At 47.2% G+C, this 16,547-nt stretch overlaps 1 protein-coding gene across 2 annotated transcripts in view; it reads right to left on the bottom strand.

Moving 5' to 3' along the window:
* Positions 1–16,547, bottom strand: part of RAPGEF5 (Rap guanine nucleotide exchange factor 5) — a 201,758-nt gene that overhangs the window by 80,628 nt on the left and 104,583 nt on the right. For both annotated transcript variants that reach the window (XM_058678275.1, XM_004582451.3), the window contains 2 exons: positions 14,689–14,759; positions 5,508–5,633 (listed from right to left, as the gene is read on the bottom strand). In XM_058678275.1, the coding sequence (XP_058534258.1) occupies positions 5,508–5,633; positions 14,689–14,759 (197 nt within the window). The remainder of the gene's footprint in view (positions 1–5,507; positions 5,634–14,688; positions 14,760–16,547) is intronic.

The raw sequence follows: 16,547 nt of genomic DNA, 5'->3' as shown, positions 1-16,547 counted from the left end.
TGGGAGACTACCCAGACACTCCTGACCCTTCCTAACACCACAGGCCATCGGAAACAGCTGTTATTTCCCTGCAGGTCCTTTGCCTAGCTGTCCTGCATAGCGGAATACCGACTGTGTGGGGCTGGCATTGTGGTGCAGCTTATTGTGACACTAGCATTCCAGACCAGAGTGCAAGTTTCAATCCTGGATGCTTCCCATCCAGGCCCTTGCTAAATGAGCCTGGGAAGGCAGCAGAAAATGGCCCCGGCATACCTGGGCCTCTGTCACCTGTGTGGGAGACCTAGACCGAGTGCCAGGTTCCTGGCTCAAGCCTGGCTCAGCTCCGGTCATTGTGGTCACTTACGGGGTGAACCAGGAGATGAAAGATCTATCTTTCAATAACATAAAACAAATATTGAAAAAAAGGGTTTATAATAATTACCAACCATGCTATAAAGGACTATCTTTAATTAGTGAGCTAGTAAGCCTCAAGTAACATTGAGATTGCTTGAAACCTTATTCACATAGACATATAATACATGTCTGAATACAGAATGATAAACCACTTCCGTAAGAAGCAAAGAGAATTTTCCATCTTACATCTAAGTACTGTTACATCCTACCAAAAAAGTAGGGAAAAGTTGGGAAGAGATGGGGACCCACTCTTACCATTTACAGTAAGAGCTGAGGACACCAAGCAATGCTTCTCCCCCAATCACCCTCAAACAGGGAGCCTTTGACGTCAGTCAGTTTCCGGGAAGAGGCTGCAGGAAACCCAGAAGGAAGCCATAGGGCAAGGGGAGTGCTGGGGGACAGGGCCCTGGCAGTCACTGAGCCCCACCTCAGCTTCAGAATCGGCAACCTCCTTTCCGCCCTTCCCGCCCCTATGAAGTGGGGAAGCGGAAAGAAGCGGGGTGAGTCCAGACTTAACAGAGGAACTGGGTGGGGTGGGGCCATGGCCTCAGTTCTGCAAGAGGACCCGGGTGTGCAGGTAGCGGGGTTGGCTCAGCTCGGGAGCTTTGCTTGGCACTGCTGATCTACAACGGAATGGAACGCGCGGTGAAGTGTCAGTCCATCTAGGGGAAGAGATGGTTTTTCTGGGAAAGTGTGCCTTTGTCATCCAGGAAAACGGCAGCAGTACTGGGAGCCGGACGAGCCTGTCAAGTCCCGGATGGAATTTTCTCCCTCCCTTCTTCTCCCCAGGCCCACCTCCTCAGCATTGTCACTCTCCTCCAGGATGTCGGCTCCCTGCACCCCCTCGTTGGGGCACCCTCATGGCTCATGGTGCCTGGCTCCCCAGGCAAGGAGTCCCAGGATCCCTCTGGCCCAGCTCTGCTCTCTCACCCTTCAACCAGCTACTAGACGGAAATGACATCACTGACTTCACAGACACCTAGCCTCACCCCCATTTTCATTTGTTTATTTATTTGAAAGGTAGGGTGACAGTACAACACAGAGCTCCATTGGCTGGGGCTGGGTGAGGCCAAAACTAGGCGCCTGGCACTCCATCTGGGTCTCCCATGTGGGTGGCTGGGGCTCAAGCACTTGGGTCCTCTTTTGTTGCTTTCCTAGGCACATGAGCAGGAAGCTGGATTGGAAACAGAGCAGCTGGGACCTAAATAGGCTCCCATATGAGATTCCCACATCATAAACAGTGAAATAACCTACTGTGCCACAACACCGGCCCCTAAGTCCTCTTTTGAACGAATATGAAGGGAACCAGGGACTCAATGGCTCCTCCTGGTGGTGTGGAACTTCTGGGACCTGAGAGCCTCCCCAAGTCTTGCTCCCCAGTATATCTCTCTCCTCTCCCTGAGCCTCAAAGTGAATGTATTTCTGAAGAACCTCTCGTATACTGGCCTCTCTCTCCCACGAGGAATATCCAAATGGAACTTGAAACTTGAAGTCCCAGTTGATTTCTACCTCTGTTGTCAAGAGAGAAGTCTGTCCTCCCCCTCCTCTCCCACCTCCTCTGTGTGTCCCTTGGGGTTCGCATCACTGCCTCATTGCTTTTGATCTAACTTTTTTATTTATTTCATGTTTTATGTGAAGGTGAGTGAGTGAGCAAGACACACACACACACACACAGAGAGAGAGAGAGAGAGAGAGAGAGAGAGACTTCTATCACCTTCTATCACAGCCCTTGCACATCTCCCGCCTTGATGGGGGCCAGTGTCCCGGCCTGGCTCAGGCCCGCAGTCCTCACCAGACTCCCAGCTGTCCCTCTCCAGGGCGGCTCTCCAGCCTTTCCCTCTTCCTGGCTCGGCGTTCCTCTACATCGGGGCCAGAGAGATCTTACAGACGCCGCATCTGATTGTGCCACTTTCCTCCTTTGATGGCGTCCCTGTGCCAGAAGGGCAAGCCCAAACGCCGTGGGGTGCTTTACTGGGCCTTTCATAACCAACACCTGCTTGTCTTTTCCAGCGTGCGCTTTCCTGTTCCCTGTGAGTCACCCTTGGCACTACAGTTCTGTCTTCCAGTCCCCCGTCTGTCTAAAGAGCTCTCCTCCTGCCCCGCTCTTCTCTCTTAACCTCAAGGTTAACTCAGAAGGCCTCCCTATCCACTATATAAGAACACACATCCCTTTCTCTACTGATACAGCTGTAGAATCCAGACCAGGAAATACGATGCCCACACGGGGGGCCATCTCTTCCTAAAGAACTGAGCGCTGTACATTATTTCTAGGATCATAACATACGGAGACATGCCCAGTTCCTGTACCATTCTTGTAGTCTTAGCAATAATAACCGTTAATACTTAGAAAAGAACATGGTCTCGTTTTGCCCACAGCCAGTTGATACACAATAGGAAAGCTGAGTGTTTCCTGGGAAGCGTGTGATTATAACACATCAGAATTTTTCATGTTACAAAAATACTTGGCAAAAGCACAGTGACGTGTGCCTGTATGTAGAATCATGGCATGTACCAGTTTCATAGCAGAAATGACAAGGCATACTGGCAAACAACACAAGACCCTATCAAACTCATTTCTTCCCCTGTGCAGTAGCAGCTTTTCAAAGTGAACTTCATTCATGTTTGGCATGTAAGTGGCCTTCTGAAATTGGTGACAAGTTTACTAAAAAGAATGACTTGACTGCACAGGGAACTTGGATGACAACTTAAATTTCACCATTGCCTACTTAGCTTTCAGCCTAGTCATGGTAGATGAAATCTTTTTAAAATGATAAAGGAAAGGAAATCCGTGTGTGTGTGTGTGTGTGTGTGTGTGTGTGTGTGAATGTGTGTGACTGCAGGATCTGACCATTATTGTTACAAGAAGAGGAAACAGCAGACGTAGGTTTGCATTCAGAAAAGGGCGGCTTCCTCTGCCGGCCAGTTTCCCATGAGCAGGAGCAGATGACTGTTGAAATAAACCAAGGGCGGGAAACATGAAAATCCTGAATACCACGCCCTTCGCAGAAGGCCATGGTCCATAGACATCTAAAGCACAGGACCGGAGAGCCTGAGATAAAGGTCAGGCAGTTATTAAACCCTAGTAAATCACTGTTAAAAGCATAAGCATCTCACAGCAAGCAAGTCATTCATACTACATCACTCAACACAGGCCCTGGCTGTTGACTGGTTCAACTGGCCTTATCCTGCAGGAGGGAACCTGCAGTACAGCTGCATTTACATTTCTCACTAAGCCAATGATGATGATGATGATGATAAAGATCCTAAGCATTGGCCTTTTCTCACTTTCAGCTTCAAGAAAAACCTATCCAGAAGAAGGCCCAAGTCCCTTGTTTATCTGAACCGTCTCTGCTCTTAGAAACACAAACATTGTGGAGTTGCTAATTTTGCATCTGTTGCAGGACATTCACACATGAAGTATAAAAGACAACCTCAAACCCTTTGTGTTCTACTTTTGTAAACTCAAAATGAAAGCTTAGAGGTAACAGAGAACAAACAGCCATAAGCAGAGGCTCAGATCTCTAAATCACTGACTTTCTGTCTTTGACAAGATCACCGCCAAGTTCCCATTTTGATAGCTATGAGTTTGGAGGCACTAGTCATGCCAGCGGCAGCACTTCCAGGCAATGTGCTAGGCTGCACTAAATGGAAGACAAGGGAAGTTGGGGCATCTTCTACAATAAACATAGAGCTGTCTGTGGCCTGGCGTTCGTCATACCTGATTCTGGTGGGTGGGGCTCTCCTCAGAAAACATGGCCCTACCTCAAGCTGCTACTGACTATTTGAGAGAGAAAAATGCTCTCTCTGTCTAAACTGTGACAAGCTTTCACATCACCCACGGTGAAGACTCACCCTGATTCCAGAGATGCTTACGTGCACAGAAACATCTATCTTGAGATTGCTAAGGCATGGCATCTGAAATGCACTGCTCTTCTGATGGAAACGAACCACAGAACACAGCGTGTTGAAGCAGCTACCGATGTTAACATATCCAAGTCTCCTAAAGCCACCACAGGGGGACAGCAGACTGTTCTGACATAGTCAATCTTAGGGGTGATTTTAGAAGATTTTCCAATACCCCACGCCCTTCAGTGATCTCCGGCACAGTGAACACTTCACCTGCAACCAACTTGGTGATCTCCTCCATCACAGACCTGGAAAAAGCCTGATTATTCTCCTCTATGAAGCAACCATTGCAATCCCATGGTACACTGAGACAGGTTCTCAGGCCAGCCTTAAACAGCTCACCTCTGTTGCCACTCAGAAAAACCCTGCATTGATGGAGCTAAAGCAGGAAAGCACGAAGGAAAGGTCTGAGAATAACTCCCCCCTGGGAAACTGGAACCGCAGGGAGACAGGTGTCTGAGCACAGAGAAATGTTCTCCTCCATGAGCAATTTTGGCCAGAGCAGCACAACTCATAAACAACAACAAAACCAGCCGTAGCCAGCATGGAGCGGGCGAGAGCAGTGCCACTGTCTTCCCGGGGTGATGGACGCTGGTCCACTCCCTTGTAGGGTTGCCCATGAATGCCCACTTTCAGGGGTAACAGGCGGCTTGTCCCTTTCCCCAGCTTTAGCTGCGTCCACACAGTATCACTCTTGTTGGGGCACAAGCATTCATAAGACACTTGGCAGAGCTCCCCTCTGACCCTATCTCGCTGGGTGCCAGCATCTGTCAGCTGCTCTTTGGGTCCTGGTGATTGTGGAGCGGCTAGGGACACACACTCTGGGTACTAGGGCCACCCCTTTGTCCTCCACATCAAAGAATGCTGGAATGATTTTTTTGAAAATCCATGTTCTCCAGACTACCTGATGTGACAAAATATCCTAAAGCCAAAACAAAAACAAATACACACAAAGTCCTGTGGTTAGGACCAACAGGTTCACATGCATTCATGCTGGCTGGAAGGCTACTCCCTGTGCCTACAGGATTTAACTCTCAAGCAGAACTCTCTTAAAAAGCCAGGGTCGCGGGGTTACAGAACATTTTCACCAATGAGGATGCCTTGTAGGGAGGAATCCCACTCTTCCAGAATTTAGAAGGAAAGGAAGCCAGGCCAAAGCGCTCCTCACCCCTCCATCCCCGCAGTTCCCCGGCAGAAAAAGGGCTTACGTGCTCAGACTTCTCCACGTCCTTCTTGTCGGTTTGCAAAAATTGACAGTTCTCTCTCGCCAGCTTCTGGACCAGTTCAATCCGCCCGAGGTCATCTCTCTCTTGGAGCTTGCACATCACCCCCGCCTTCAGAGTTGGAGAGAAAGCGAAGATGTATTTAAATCCGCAGTCCCAGGACATGACACCACTGCAAGTTCACCTTATAAACAGTTCATTTTCTTCTCATTTTTCCCTTCGCCTGAGACAGAGAAGGGGAGGGTTAAATCACAGTCTTGCTAAGACGAATGTGTTTTTCTGCGATAGGAATGATTTTAATGTAGGAATGCCATGCCAAGAGACTCCAAGTTGAGATCACAGATCAGCCTGCTCTTAAGAGTGCAAGGCAGAGCAAACTAATCCATTTGCCTCTCCGTGTGTGCCTGATATGCCACTATTTGTTTGTTCCTGACAGCCTGTTTCCTGTTACATAAGCACAGCCTAGCAAGAGGTTAAAAACTCATGGGAAAGTTAGCCAGGAACCACTCGGGCAAAGAAGGGTGGGGAGATACAACGTCCTAAAAATAACAGGCTACCACCTCCCAATGTTTTTTTTAAACTCTACTAGACCATTCCATACACAGATACATACCTAACCAGAAGACTGCAACCTATTTTTTTCTAAAACTGGAAATTTACTATGGGACATTCATCAAATTCTTCCCACGTTACATGAGATGAAAAAAAAAGAATATTTTTATTAGCAATAAGAAATGGGAACAAGCAAGCTTGAAGATCTATTCATCACGGCTTGGAAATCACCCCCAAAAAGCATCACTGAGAGTCAAAGAAGAGTATGCGGGGAGAAGAGGGGAAGAGGAAGACATGACTAGGACTGGATTAGGAAGAAATAACACACAGATTCTTAGCTGCCTCTTGCATTCTTTCTAAAATGCTTCATCCTGATGTCCCAAGGCGTGGAAGAGATCAGAGGCTATTGAAGGCAGGAACGGGCAAGATCATGGAATCTGTGTTTCACCCAGCACAACCCACAGCATCGCAATGTGTGGGGTAAGATGAATGGATGTGGGGAGTGCCCTGCACAGCACAGGCTGATGCTGCTGGCAGGGGGACTCCTGGATATAGGGAAGTGTCCATGCTTTGTCCCCCGGGGGCAGTAGCATCCCTTTATCTGACAGCTCATCTAACTAGGAAGGAAGGAAACCAACAGAGAGATGTGCACAATGGCTCAAATCTCAGGTTCCCAGATGCAGCGTGTGGAATTCCTCCACTGCTGTCACAGACTTATTTTTGCAGTGCCACTCACGGCTGGATCTCTAGTTCTTCCCTTCTGAATTTTCCTGGACAAGGAATCTGTTTATCTTAAGACACTGCTGGAAAGTCCCTTATCATGCTAGACAAAATCCTGGTTTTGTCCATGACCTTCAGTACCGCTACCACCTCTCCTCCCCCAAGCACTGGGAAACAGGCCTGCTCCTTATCCAGTGTGACAATCTTCCAGAAACACTTGAGGACAAAGATTTATAGTATCCTCCTTCTGGCATTCTCCAGATTGAATTCTATACATTATTTTATTCATTAATTTCTTCTCTCAGCCAGATTTTTCTTTCTTAAAGATTTATTTCACTTATTTAAAAGGCAAACTGGGGACTCGGTATAGTGGCATAGGAAGCTAATCCTCCACCTGTGGCACCAGACATCCAAAATGGATGCCAGTTGCAGTCCTAGCTGCTCCACTTCTGATCCAGCTCTCTGCTAATGTCCTGGGAAGGCAGCAGAGTATGGCCCAAGTCTTTGGGACCCTGTACCCACGTAGGACACTCAAAAGAAGCTCCTGGCTACCAGCTTCGGGCCAGCTCAGCTCTGGCTGTTTCAGCCATTTGGGGAGTGAACCAGCAAGGGTCAGGAGTTCTATCCAGGTCTTCCATGTGGGTGGTAGGGGTGCAAGCACTTGGCACTATTTTTTGCTGCATTCCAAAGTGCGTTAACTGCATCAGTAACAGAGCATCAGGGCCTTGAACTGGTCCTCTAGAATGGGATTCAGGTACCCTGAGCAATGGATGTGCCCCACAGAAATCTTGTTTTTAAGATTTGCTTCTTTGAAAAACCAAAATTAGCAAGAGATCTTCCATTGCTGGTTTACTGCATAATTTCCAGAGTAGTTGGAACCAGGAGCCTGCAACTCTATCCAGGCCTCCCCTGTGAGTAGCAGGAGCCCAGCCACTTCAGCCATCTTCTGCTGCTTTCCCAGGCTTTAGCAAGGAGCTAGACCAGGAGTGGAGCAGCACGGGGGGCCTGAAACCTGTGTTCCTATGGGATGCCAGTGTTGCAAGAGGTGGTGTAACTTGCTACAACCCCATGCAGGCTCCTCAAAGTCTTTTTTTCAACAGTTGTTATGTAAGGAGCACTGTGGGCTTGATTATCCTGCATAAATGCATTTATAAATCAGGTGGAAACCAAACCAGAAAACCATGACAGACATAACTCCTTGTTAAACTGTAAGAGGGGAAGTAAATACGAAATAATTAGATTAATCTAAAAGCCATTTTAGAATCAATAGATGGAAGATCAATATCTCTTTTCCTCTTCCACCCTCTGTACATCTTTCAAATAAATAAACAAACATTTTTTAAGGCTTTTCAGGGAGCGTAAGGGGGGCACTTCTCCACCCACCCACCCTGGGCAGCCAACATGGCAGCACTCCTTGGAAACACTGCAGGCAGCCACATGCACTCTGGGACCCGTTCACAGCTTCATAATTTAGGGCTTTAATTTCAACAAACCCATGAATTTATTAACATGTTTAGGAGCTTTGCAAGATAAATAACAGTTTTTGATACAGACCTTCACATTCTCCGTCTATTTCATTTGTCTATGTGAAATTAATTACAAACAGTTTGCCTAACACTGTTAAGCCAGGAAGGAAAAGGAAAAAAAAAAGATAAAAGATGAATGTGTAACTGTCAGAAGAGTTATTTAAGAGCCTTATTTCAAGGTTTGTTTAGAAAAAAAACGAAATTCTCCATGATGTATAATTAAAGCTATTCATATGATCCTCAATATTTGAGAAGAATAAATGTTATGACTACAAATGCAAAGTCTGTTTGCTTCATATGTCAAGTTCTAACACTGTGGGCTCCAGGAGCCGGCATGGTGGTGCAGTGTGTTAAGTCACCACCTGTAATGATCCAGTCTCACACAAGCGCTAGTTTGAGTCTCAGTTGCTCCATTTCCGATTTAGTTTCCTGATACAGTGCCTGGGAAGGCAATGAAAGACAGGCCCCAAGTACAAGGGCCCTGACATGCTTGTAGGAGTTCCTGGTTCTTGGTTTTAGCCTCGTCTAGACCTTGCAGTTGCAGCCATTTGGAGAACAAACCAGCAAATACAAGATCTTTCTTTCGTGCTCTCTTTCTATTGCTCTACTTTTCAAGTAAATAAATGTTTAAAAAATGTGGAGTCCAGGCACAGGTGTTTGACATAGCAATTTAGACATTAATTAAGAAATCCAGTTCCCGAACTGGAGTATCTGGGTGTGAGTTCCACTCCAGCCCCTTGCCAGTGCAGATCCTGGGAGGTATCAGGTGATGGTTCAAGTATTTTAGCACCTGCCACTCATGTGGGAGACCTAGATTGAGTTTCCAGGTACCGGCCTCAGTCTGACCCAGTCCTAGCTATGCAGGCACCTGGGGAGTGAACTAACAGATAGAAGTGTGTGTTCTCTCCCTGTCTCTGTCTCTTTCTTTTTATCTCCACCTCTCAAAGAACATACAAATGAGTTTCAGAAACATAAAACCTGTTGCAATGGCTCAATGGCTAAATCCTTGCCTTGCATTTCCCATCCAGCTCCCTGCCCTGGGAAAGCAACCGAGGATGGCACAAGGCTTTGGGACCCTGCACCCATATGAAAGAAGCTCCTGGTTCCTGGCTTCAAATTGGCTTAGCTACAGCCATTGTAGCCACTTGGGGAGTGAACCAGCAAATGGAAGACCTTTCTCTCTGTCTCTCCTTCTCTGTAAATCTGCATTTCCAATAAAAATAAATAAATCTTTAAACACACAAAGTCTGATACATTCCCTTAGTGCTAAGATGAAACCTGGACAGAATTTCCTTAGGAACGGCTTCATGGGTGACAAATGAACATTGTTTCTGTGACAAAGGTCAAAGAGTACAGCTCTTTTTGCGAAAATATTTCTTATATTATCTTAATCTTGCAAAAACATAGAAGCAAAAACATGGCTTTTTGGGGGGAAGGAAAAAATTAGGCAAAAAGTGTGTACATTCTTTCAGGAAAGCAGTTTTGCAATAACAGACTGTTACTTACTACTAACGCAATTGAATACACAGGATACTCAGATAAATCTGCTTTGATTACTATAAAACACATTCATTCTGTTACAAGTGAAGCCTTGTAGAGGAATTCACAAAATGAAATTTTTTGCTGTTTCGTTTTTACATATTTTGATAATATTGTTTTTCCCTTAAGATTTATTTATTTTTATTGGAAAATCACATTTACAGAGAAAAAGAGAGAGACACAGAGAAAGATCTTTCATCCACTGGTTCACCCTTCCAAGTGGCTGTGATGGCCAGAACTGATCTGATCTGATCTGAAACCAGGAGCTTCTTCTGAGTCTCCCACATGGGTGCTGGGTCCAGAAGCTTTGGGCCACCCTCCACTGCTTTCCCAGGCCACAAGCAAGGAGCTGGATGGCAAGTGGAGCAGACAGGGCTCATACCAGTGCCCATATGGGATCCCAGCACATGCAAAGCGAGGACTTGATCCAGTAGGCTATTGCACCAGGCCTAATATTATTGTTTTTCTTAAAGAACATTTTCTGTATTTGATTTCTTTGAAAGACAGAGACACATAGATAGAGATTTTCCATCTGATTGGATATAGTCAGACCCCGGCACCTGGAACTCAATCTGGGTTTTTTCATGTGTGTCAGAGGAATATCCTGTGCTGGCTCCCAGGGTGCGTATTAGCAGGAACTTGGAATCGTAAGTGGAGCTGGGACTCAAACCGACTTGAATACGGGATGTGGGCATCCCAAACGTTTTGTTAGCCACTATTTTTTGCTGTTTTAGACAGAAAATATATATAGCAGCATAAAAACACAGATGGGTTGAGATGATATTCTATTGTATATATACCTGCTTACAAAGCATAAAATATTAAGAATCCTTTTTGGGAAAATTTGGAAGACAGGTTATAGTGAAAAAAAGATAAAAAATTTCAACTTCAGGCCAGCAAGTATTTATTGTTTTAAATATCTGCAGAGAAAGAAGGAAGACAATGAAAATGCCCTCCCTTTAATAACTGGGGAGAAAGGCTGTGACATGCCCACAGGCAGAAATGCATGATGGGAAGAGTGGTGTTCCAGGCAGGGCTCTGGGTCCCGTGAGTCACCAGGGCTGGGGCATCTGCCAGCTGTAGCCATCACTCGTGACTTCCAGCTCCTCGCTGGCTGCCCAGGTGGGACACAGCCAGTTCTATGAGGCAGAGGTTCATTTGTGGTACCTATGATGACATGCTGCCTGGGTGGACAGAGCCCCTCTGCACGTGACATCAGCCTCTGTCCAAACAGACTGAACCCGGTGCACAGGAAACAAACCAACATGGTCACAGCTACTTCCTGCAGAGTAGTTCCTGTGGGTCCTGCAGAATGATGCCCTCTGATTAGACTCCAAGCACAGTAATGGTAAACATGTGTAAAGGACAGATGGGGTTGGGGGATGGTTTATCCTATTCTTGCACCTGATTCCTTGAGCTTTCAGCATGAAATACGGAGGGCCCTGAGCTTGTCTCCCATTTTGGCTTGAGAGATTTGTACACCAGGCAAATGAGACTGAAGAGGAATTTGCAAGGACACAAAGAGAAGGAGTAAACTCCAGTACACTACAACATAAGGGTTGAAAAGCATCCAGCGGGGGCAGATGTTGTGGCACAGTAGATGAAGCCCTCTCTTGAGGATGCCTGGCTCTTTCGTTTCTCCTCCAATTTCCTATTAATGCAATCAGCAGCCAACAGATGACGGTTCAAGTGATTGGGTCCCTACCTAGGCGTTGGTTTGGTCTATCACCAGCTGTGGCCGGCATTCGGAAAGTGAGCCAGTGAACAAAGCTCTCTGTGTCTGTCACTCTGTCAAATTAAACCACTAAAAGGATCATCTGCTATCTATTGTCAGCCCTAATCGAGAGCTTTCTTCAATACATGCTTTATTGAAGTCCCATCTTCACAGATACCTGATCAGATGTTTGGCAATTCATTTTTGTAATTAACATTTATCACTACCTAAAATTAAAATGATTGATGCAGAGTGGGAGATGGGAGACCATGAAAATGATTAAGGAATCCAATGGGCAAAGGTCGGTTGAGTCACGGCAAGTTTCCCAAGTTCAGTATGGTACAGGTGGCTCACTGAAGACCTCATTACAAGCTGACAAGGCTCAGGAATGTATTAACCAAGATTTTTTCATCCTTTAGTCCTACAGAAACAGTGAAGGGACAGAGATTTTTTAAAAAATGTATCTTCTTATGAGTACTATTCATCCTAACTTCCTTTTAAGAAAAGATTTACCTATTTGAAAGGCAGAGTAATGGAGAGACAGAGAAAGAGAGAAAGGCAGGCAGGCAAGGAGGAGAGAAGTTCCCATCTGCCAGCAGCCCATATCAAAGTGCTGAGATTTGTCCTGGCTACTGTTTCTCTACTGCACCTGGGAAGGGAGCTGGTGATGCTCTCGTCCTTGGGCCCTGCACCCATGCGGGAGACCCAGGTAGAGTTCCAGGTGCTAGACCTCAGCCTGGTCCAGTCCCAGGTTTTGTGGTTGTTTGGGGAGTGTACCAGAGGATGGAAGATCCATGGGACTGTATCTGTCACTAGAACTTACAAAATCAATCATTTAATCAAGAAAGAATTTTTTTTTAAAAAAAGAAAGAAACTATGTCTGCTATCGTGACAGAAGTGTGGTGGTACCCTATGGGAACGTCCGTTGACACCTGCTGTACAACTCACCCTGAGACATCAATTATGAGGAAGAAGTGCTGGGATGCAAATCCAAGTAAAATTACCCTCTGCACACCAGAAATGAGATCTTTATTTTATTTTGCCTTTTACAAAAATGATTGGGGGGGCATGTTGTGACTCACTGGATTAAATTGCTGCTTATGACATTAGCATTTTGTACCAGGGCACCAGTGTGAGTCCTGGCTGCTCTACCTCTGATCCAGCTCCTTGCTAGTGTGCCTGAGAAAGCAGCAGAAGATGGCCCAGGCACCTGAGGCCCCTGCCACCCACATGGGAGACCCAGATGGACATCCTAGTTTTGCCTTTGGATTGGCTCAGACATCAAAATGGCAGTCATTTGGGGAATGAACCAGGGGATGGAAGATATTTCTCTGTATCCTAACCACAGGGTTCACTTTCCCAATGTCCACAACAGCCGGGACTGAGTTAGCCCAAAGCAGGAGCCAGGAACTCAATCCAGCTCTCCAATGTGGGCAGCAGAAACCCAATGACTTGCTCTCTGACTGCTGATTCCCAAGTTGTGCATTAACAGGCTGATGAAGTCTTTCTAGAGTGATACCAGATATCAAATTCAGGCAGTCTGGTGTGGGATCACTTGTCTTCAGTGAGAGGAGAATGGAAGGGGCCAACATCTGAGGATGGGTGAGCCTGTGGACAGTGAGGTCCACTGTCCCTGGGGTTGGTGACCACATAAACCCAAGATGCACCCAACATTTCCAATGGCTGAGGGGCCATTTCCCCTCATCACATACTTCATTACAGGTGGGGAAGAAGCAGTGAGTTTCCACTTGGTCTTGCTTAAAGTGTGCTCTGGAGTGAAGGCTACAGGTGTGTGAAGTACCATGTAGCCCAGCACACAGGCTCTCATAGACTCTCTACACACACAGCAGGTAGCAGGTGCATGCTGAATGTAAACTACATGCCTGTACTTCCAACCTCTTAGGGATCTGACCATGACCATCTGAATGTCTTCTTGAAGATGATGACTTGGATTCTGAGCCTAGAGTGTTTAGATAGATGAGCTTGTAGAAGAAAGTTAATTAAACAGGGGACTCTGCTGGGGGAGTGGAGGGGTCAGATCACATCTCAGAGCAACTAGAGCAGGTGCCAGCTGTCTTGCTTCCTACAGCCTCCAACCTCATCACCATGACTCCCGGGAAAGGCGACTCTTGGCGCTCCCACGTACAGGGTCTGCCCCCGAGCTAGTCCCTGAGTCGCTGCTCACATGATTTTGTTCTTCCCCACAGCTTGTAAAAGTAACTTAGGTCACTGCTGCCGGATGGAATCAAGCCACTCCCACATCGGGAGCTGGGCATCCTTTTGAGAAATAAAATTGTCTCTGGACTTTGGCCCTGCAGAGTAAGTTCAAAACAAAGAATCGCTCCCTGCTGATGTTTAATAACACCTGCGCCATTAATGAGTTAATGATTTGTGAGATCTTTGAGAAGGTGGCTGACACCCTGAGCTGGGGACTTCCTACCTGAGTTTGTATGAAACGTCAGGTGAAGTGAGAAATCCCAGCAGTGGGAGCTACCAGCCACCTTATTCTCCTGAGTAAGCTCCCATCATCCTCAGGGAATGGGGTACCCTCAGGGCAACCTTTCTTCCTTTTATTATTATTACTTTGAGAATTATTTTATTCATTTGAAAGGCAGAACGACAGACAGAGACAGAGAGCTCTTCCATCTGTTGGTTCACTCCCCAGGATCCGGCTCCAAGGCTTGGGCCGTCTCCTGCTGTCTTCCCAGGCATGCTGGCAGAGAGCTGGGCGGGAAGCATGGCACGCACGGCCTGAACTCGTGCTTAGATGAGGGGTGATGGGTGGTGGGCGACTCCCTAACCTACTGCCCGTTCTGTGCTTCTCTCCTTGCTTCCTCCGCTGACTACGGGAGGGGGAACCGTCTCTTTCAGCTCCTCCTGCCTGTCATTCTCTCTTACACTTGCCTCTATCCCAGGAATCACGGTATAAACAGGATGAGCAATTTAGGGCCACTTTTGTGAATCACCTTTAGATGAAAACCACGTGCTTCCTTCACAGTAGCGCAAGTATTTATGGAGGACAGAAGGGAAAGCCTGCACCCTTTGCCAACACCTACGGTGTCACCTCTGTCAACAAGAGGGCCCTGGGGAAGGGTTGTCACAGCTCCCACAGTACCTGAGAGTCCGCGATGTCTTCAGCTTTTGTGATGTTTACGTGTTTAACACTGCTTTCTTCGTCTTGTTCAACTGCTCAAAAACAGAGAGAGCAATATTTTTAAAATGCAGCACTGTAAGCTAATGTAGCAGATGATTCTCCTTCAGACAGCGGCTGGGCTACAAGCTTCAACTAGACGGCCAAAATGTAAGTATCAGGACAATCGTTTTGGTCATTGGGATACAAAGTTAATGAATGGCGCTAGGCAGCCCCTTGCACACTGTCTCACTCGTGGCATTGGTGGCGCTGGGGGAGTCGACCTCCATTCTGCCCCTCCCCTAGGCCCACCCAGCCCTCATCGTTAGCAGCCTCATGCTTTTTTCCCCAAGAACACACTGTGCATTCAGACAGAGGCTACCATTTGCTTCTTGTGAGAGCAGCCACAGGCACTATTTCAGCGGCAGCTTTTCAGGGTGGCTGCTGACATGCCAGATGATGAAGGAAGCACCCTAGTTAACATGATCTTAGTGCTGTTACCGCAACAACTCCATGCCATGAGGTCTCCAGCCAACCTCTCTCTTCCCTCCCCTCCTCCAGGCCCCCTTACTCAGCGGGTGCCATCAACCCCTACCCAAAGCCTCTCATTCCAGTATCCCCCTCTTCTTCCATCTCTCTGGGGCTTTGCTCTCCTGAGTGTGAACCCCAGTCTCATCCTGAAGGGCTTCCTGGAACCCGAGTTGCCTCTGACTCTCCATTGGCCTACTGATGCTAAACGTCAAAAAGGTATCTTATGTGTCTCTGATTTGAGCGTGGAAGCTGCAGGATTTCTCTCTTTATAGAACGTGCCCCTTCCTTTTACCAACATTTACGGCACACCTGCCTGGCATTAGGGTTACACCTGTGAGCAACAGGGGTGAGTCCCTGACATCACAAGGTACACAGTCCACAGCATCCTCTCTGGGCAGTGGTCAATGAATCACGTAGACCATAACTAGTAATGGTCATTTTCAGACACGGGAAAGCCCAGGCCAGGATGGACTGCAGGGAACAAAGGGACAATTGGTAGAAAACCAGCTGGGAGTTCAGAGATGAGGCAAAGGTGCTTCCCTGAGAAGAGATCTGAGAGATGGAATAGAACTGCCCATGGCAGGAGCTCCAGATAGGCAACATGTCCAGAGATGGTAGAGACCATGAGAATACAGGTTTGAGTCTAAGCATGTGGGATACGACAAAGAGTTTTAAACTGAGAATTGCATGATTTGATGTTGGCTTTCCAAAGACCTTTCTGGCTTTCTTAATGGACAGCGGGCTTGAGGGAAGCGAGAGAAGAACTGGGAGGCCTGACTACTGCTGGAGGGGTGACAGCTCCGACCTGGCAGATGTGACGAGTGGAAGAAGCAGGAAGACTTGGTTGCTGCTTTCTAAAGACAAAATGGAAACAACTGGTCAATGACATGCATGGGAGAAGAAGTGGCCCCAAGGAGAGCGGCAAAGCCTTGAATCCACCCACTGCACGTTCATGCTTTTTGTCCTCGCTGTCCAAAGCAGGCCAGCTCACCTGCCGGGTCGCCGCCGATGGAGTTGGCATTATTCTATGTATTATTAAACCCCACTCTCCATGTTGCGCCTTTTTGACAACAGTCACGTTGTGTACCTTTTGCTTTTCCATGCTTCCCTACTGCAGTGTGCTGCTTTCTGCGGTGCCCGCCCACAACACAGAACACACAGCACACCACTGCCGGTGCTCATGGGGCCAAGCCATTCATCTCTCAGGGGCCGAGGCGGCACAACCTGCCTGCACCACCTCTGACAACCTGTGGCTTTCTTTGTGAAGTGCTGAAGAAGGAGACAGGAAGGAGGTTCTGGGACCCAGTGAGCGT

The sequence above is a fragment of the Ochotona princeps genome, chromosome 20 (genome assembly GCF_030435755.1).
Source record: "Ochotona princeps isolate mOchPri1 chromosome 20, mOchPri1.hap1, whole genome shotgun sequence".
Classification (NCBI taxonomy): Eukaryota; Metazoa; Chordata; class Mammalia; order Lagomorpha; family Ochotonidae; genus Ochotona; species Ochotona princeps.
The sequence above is the reverse complement of the archived record's forward strand: the minus strand, read 5'-3'. Positions and strand labels throughout refer to the sequence as shown.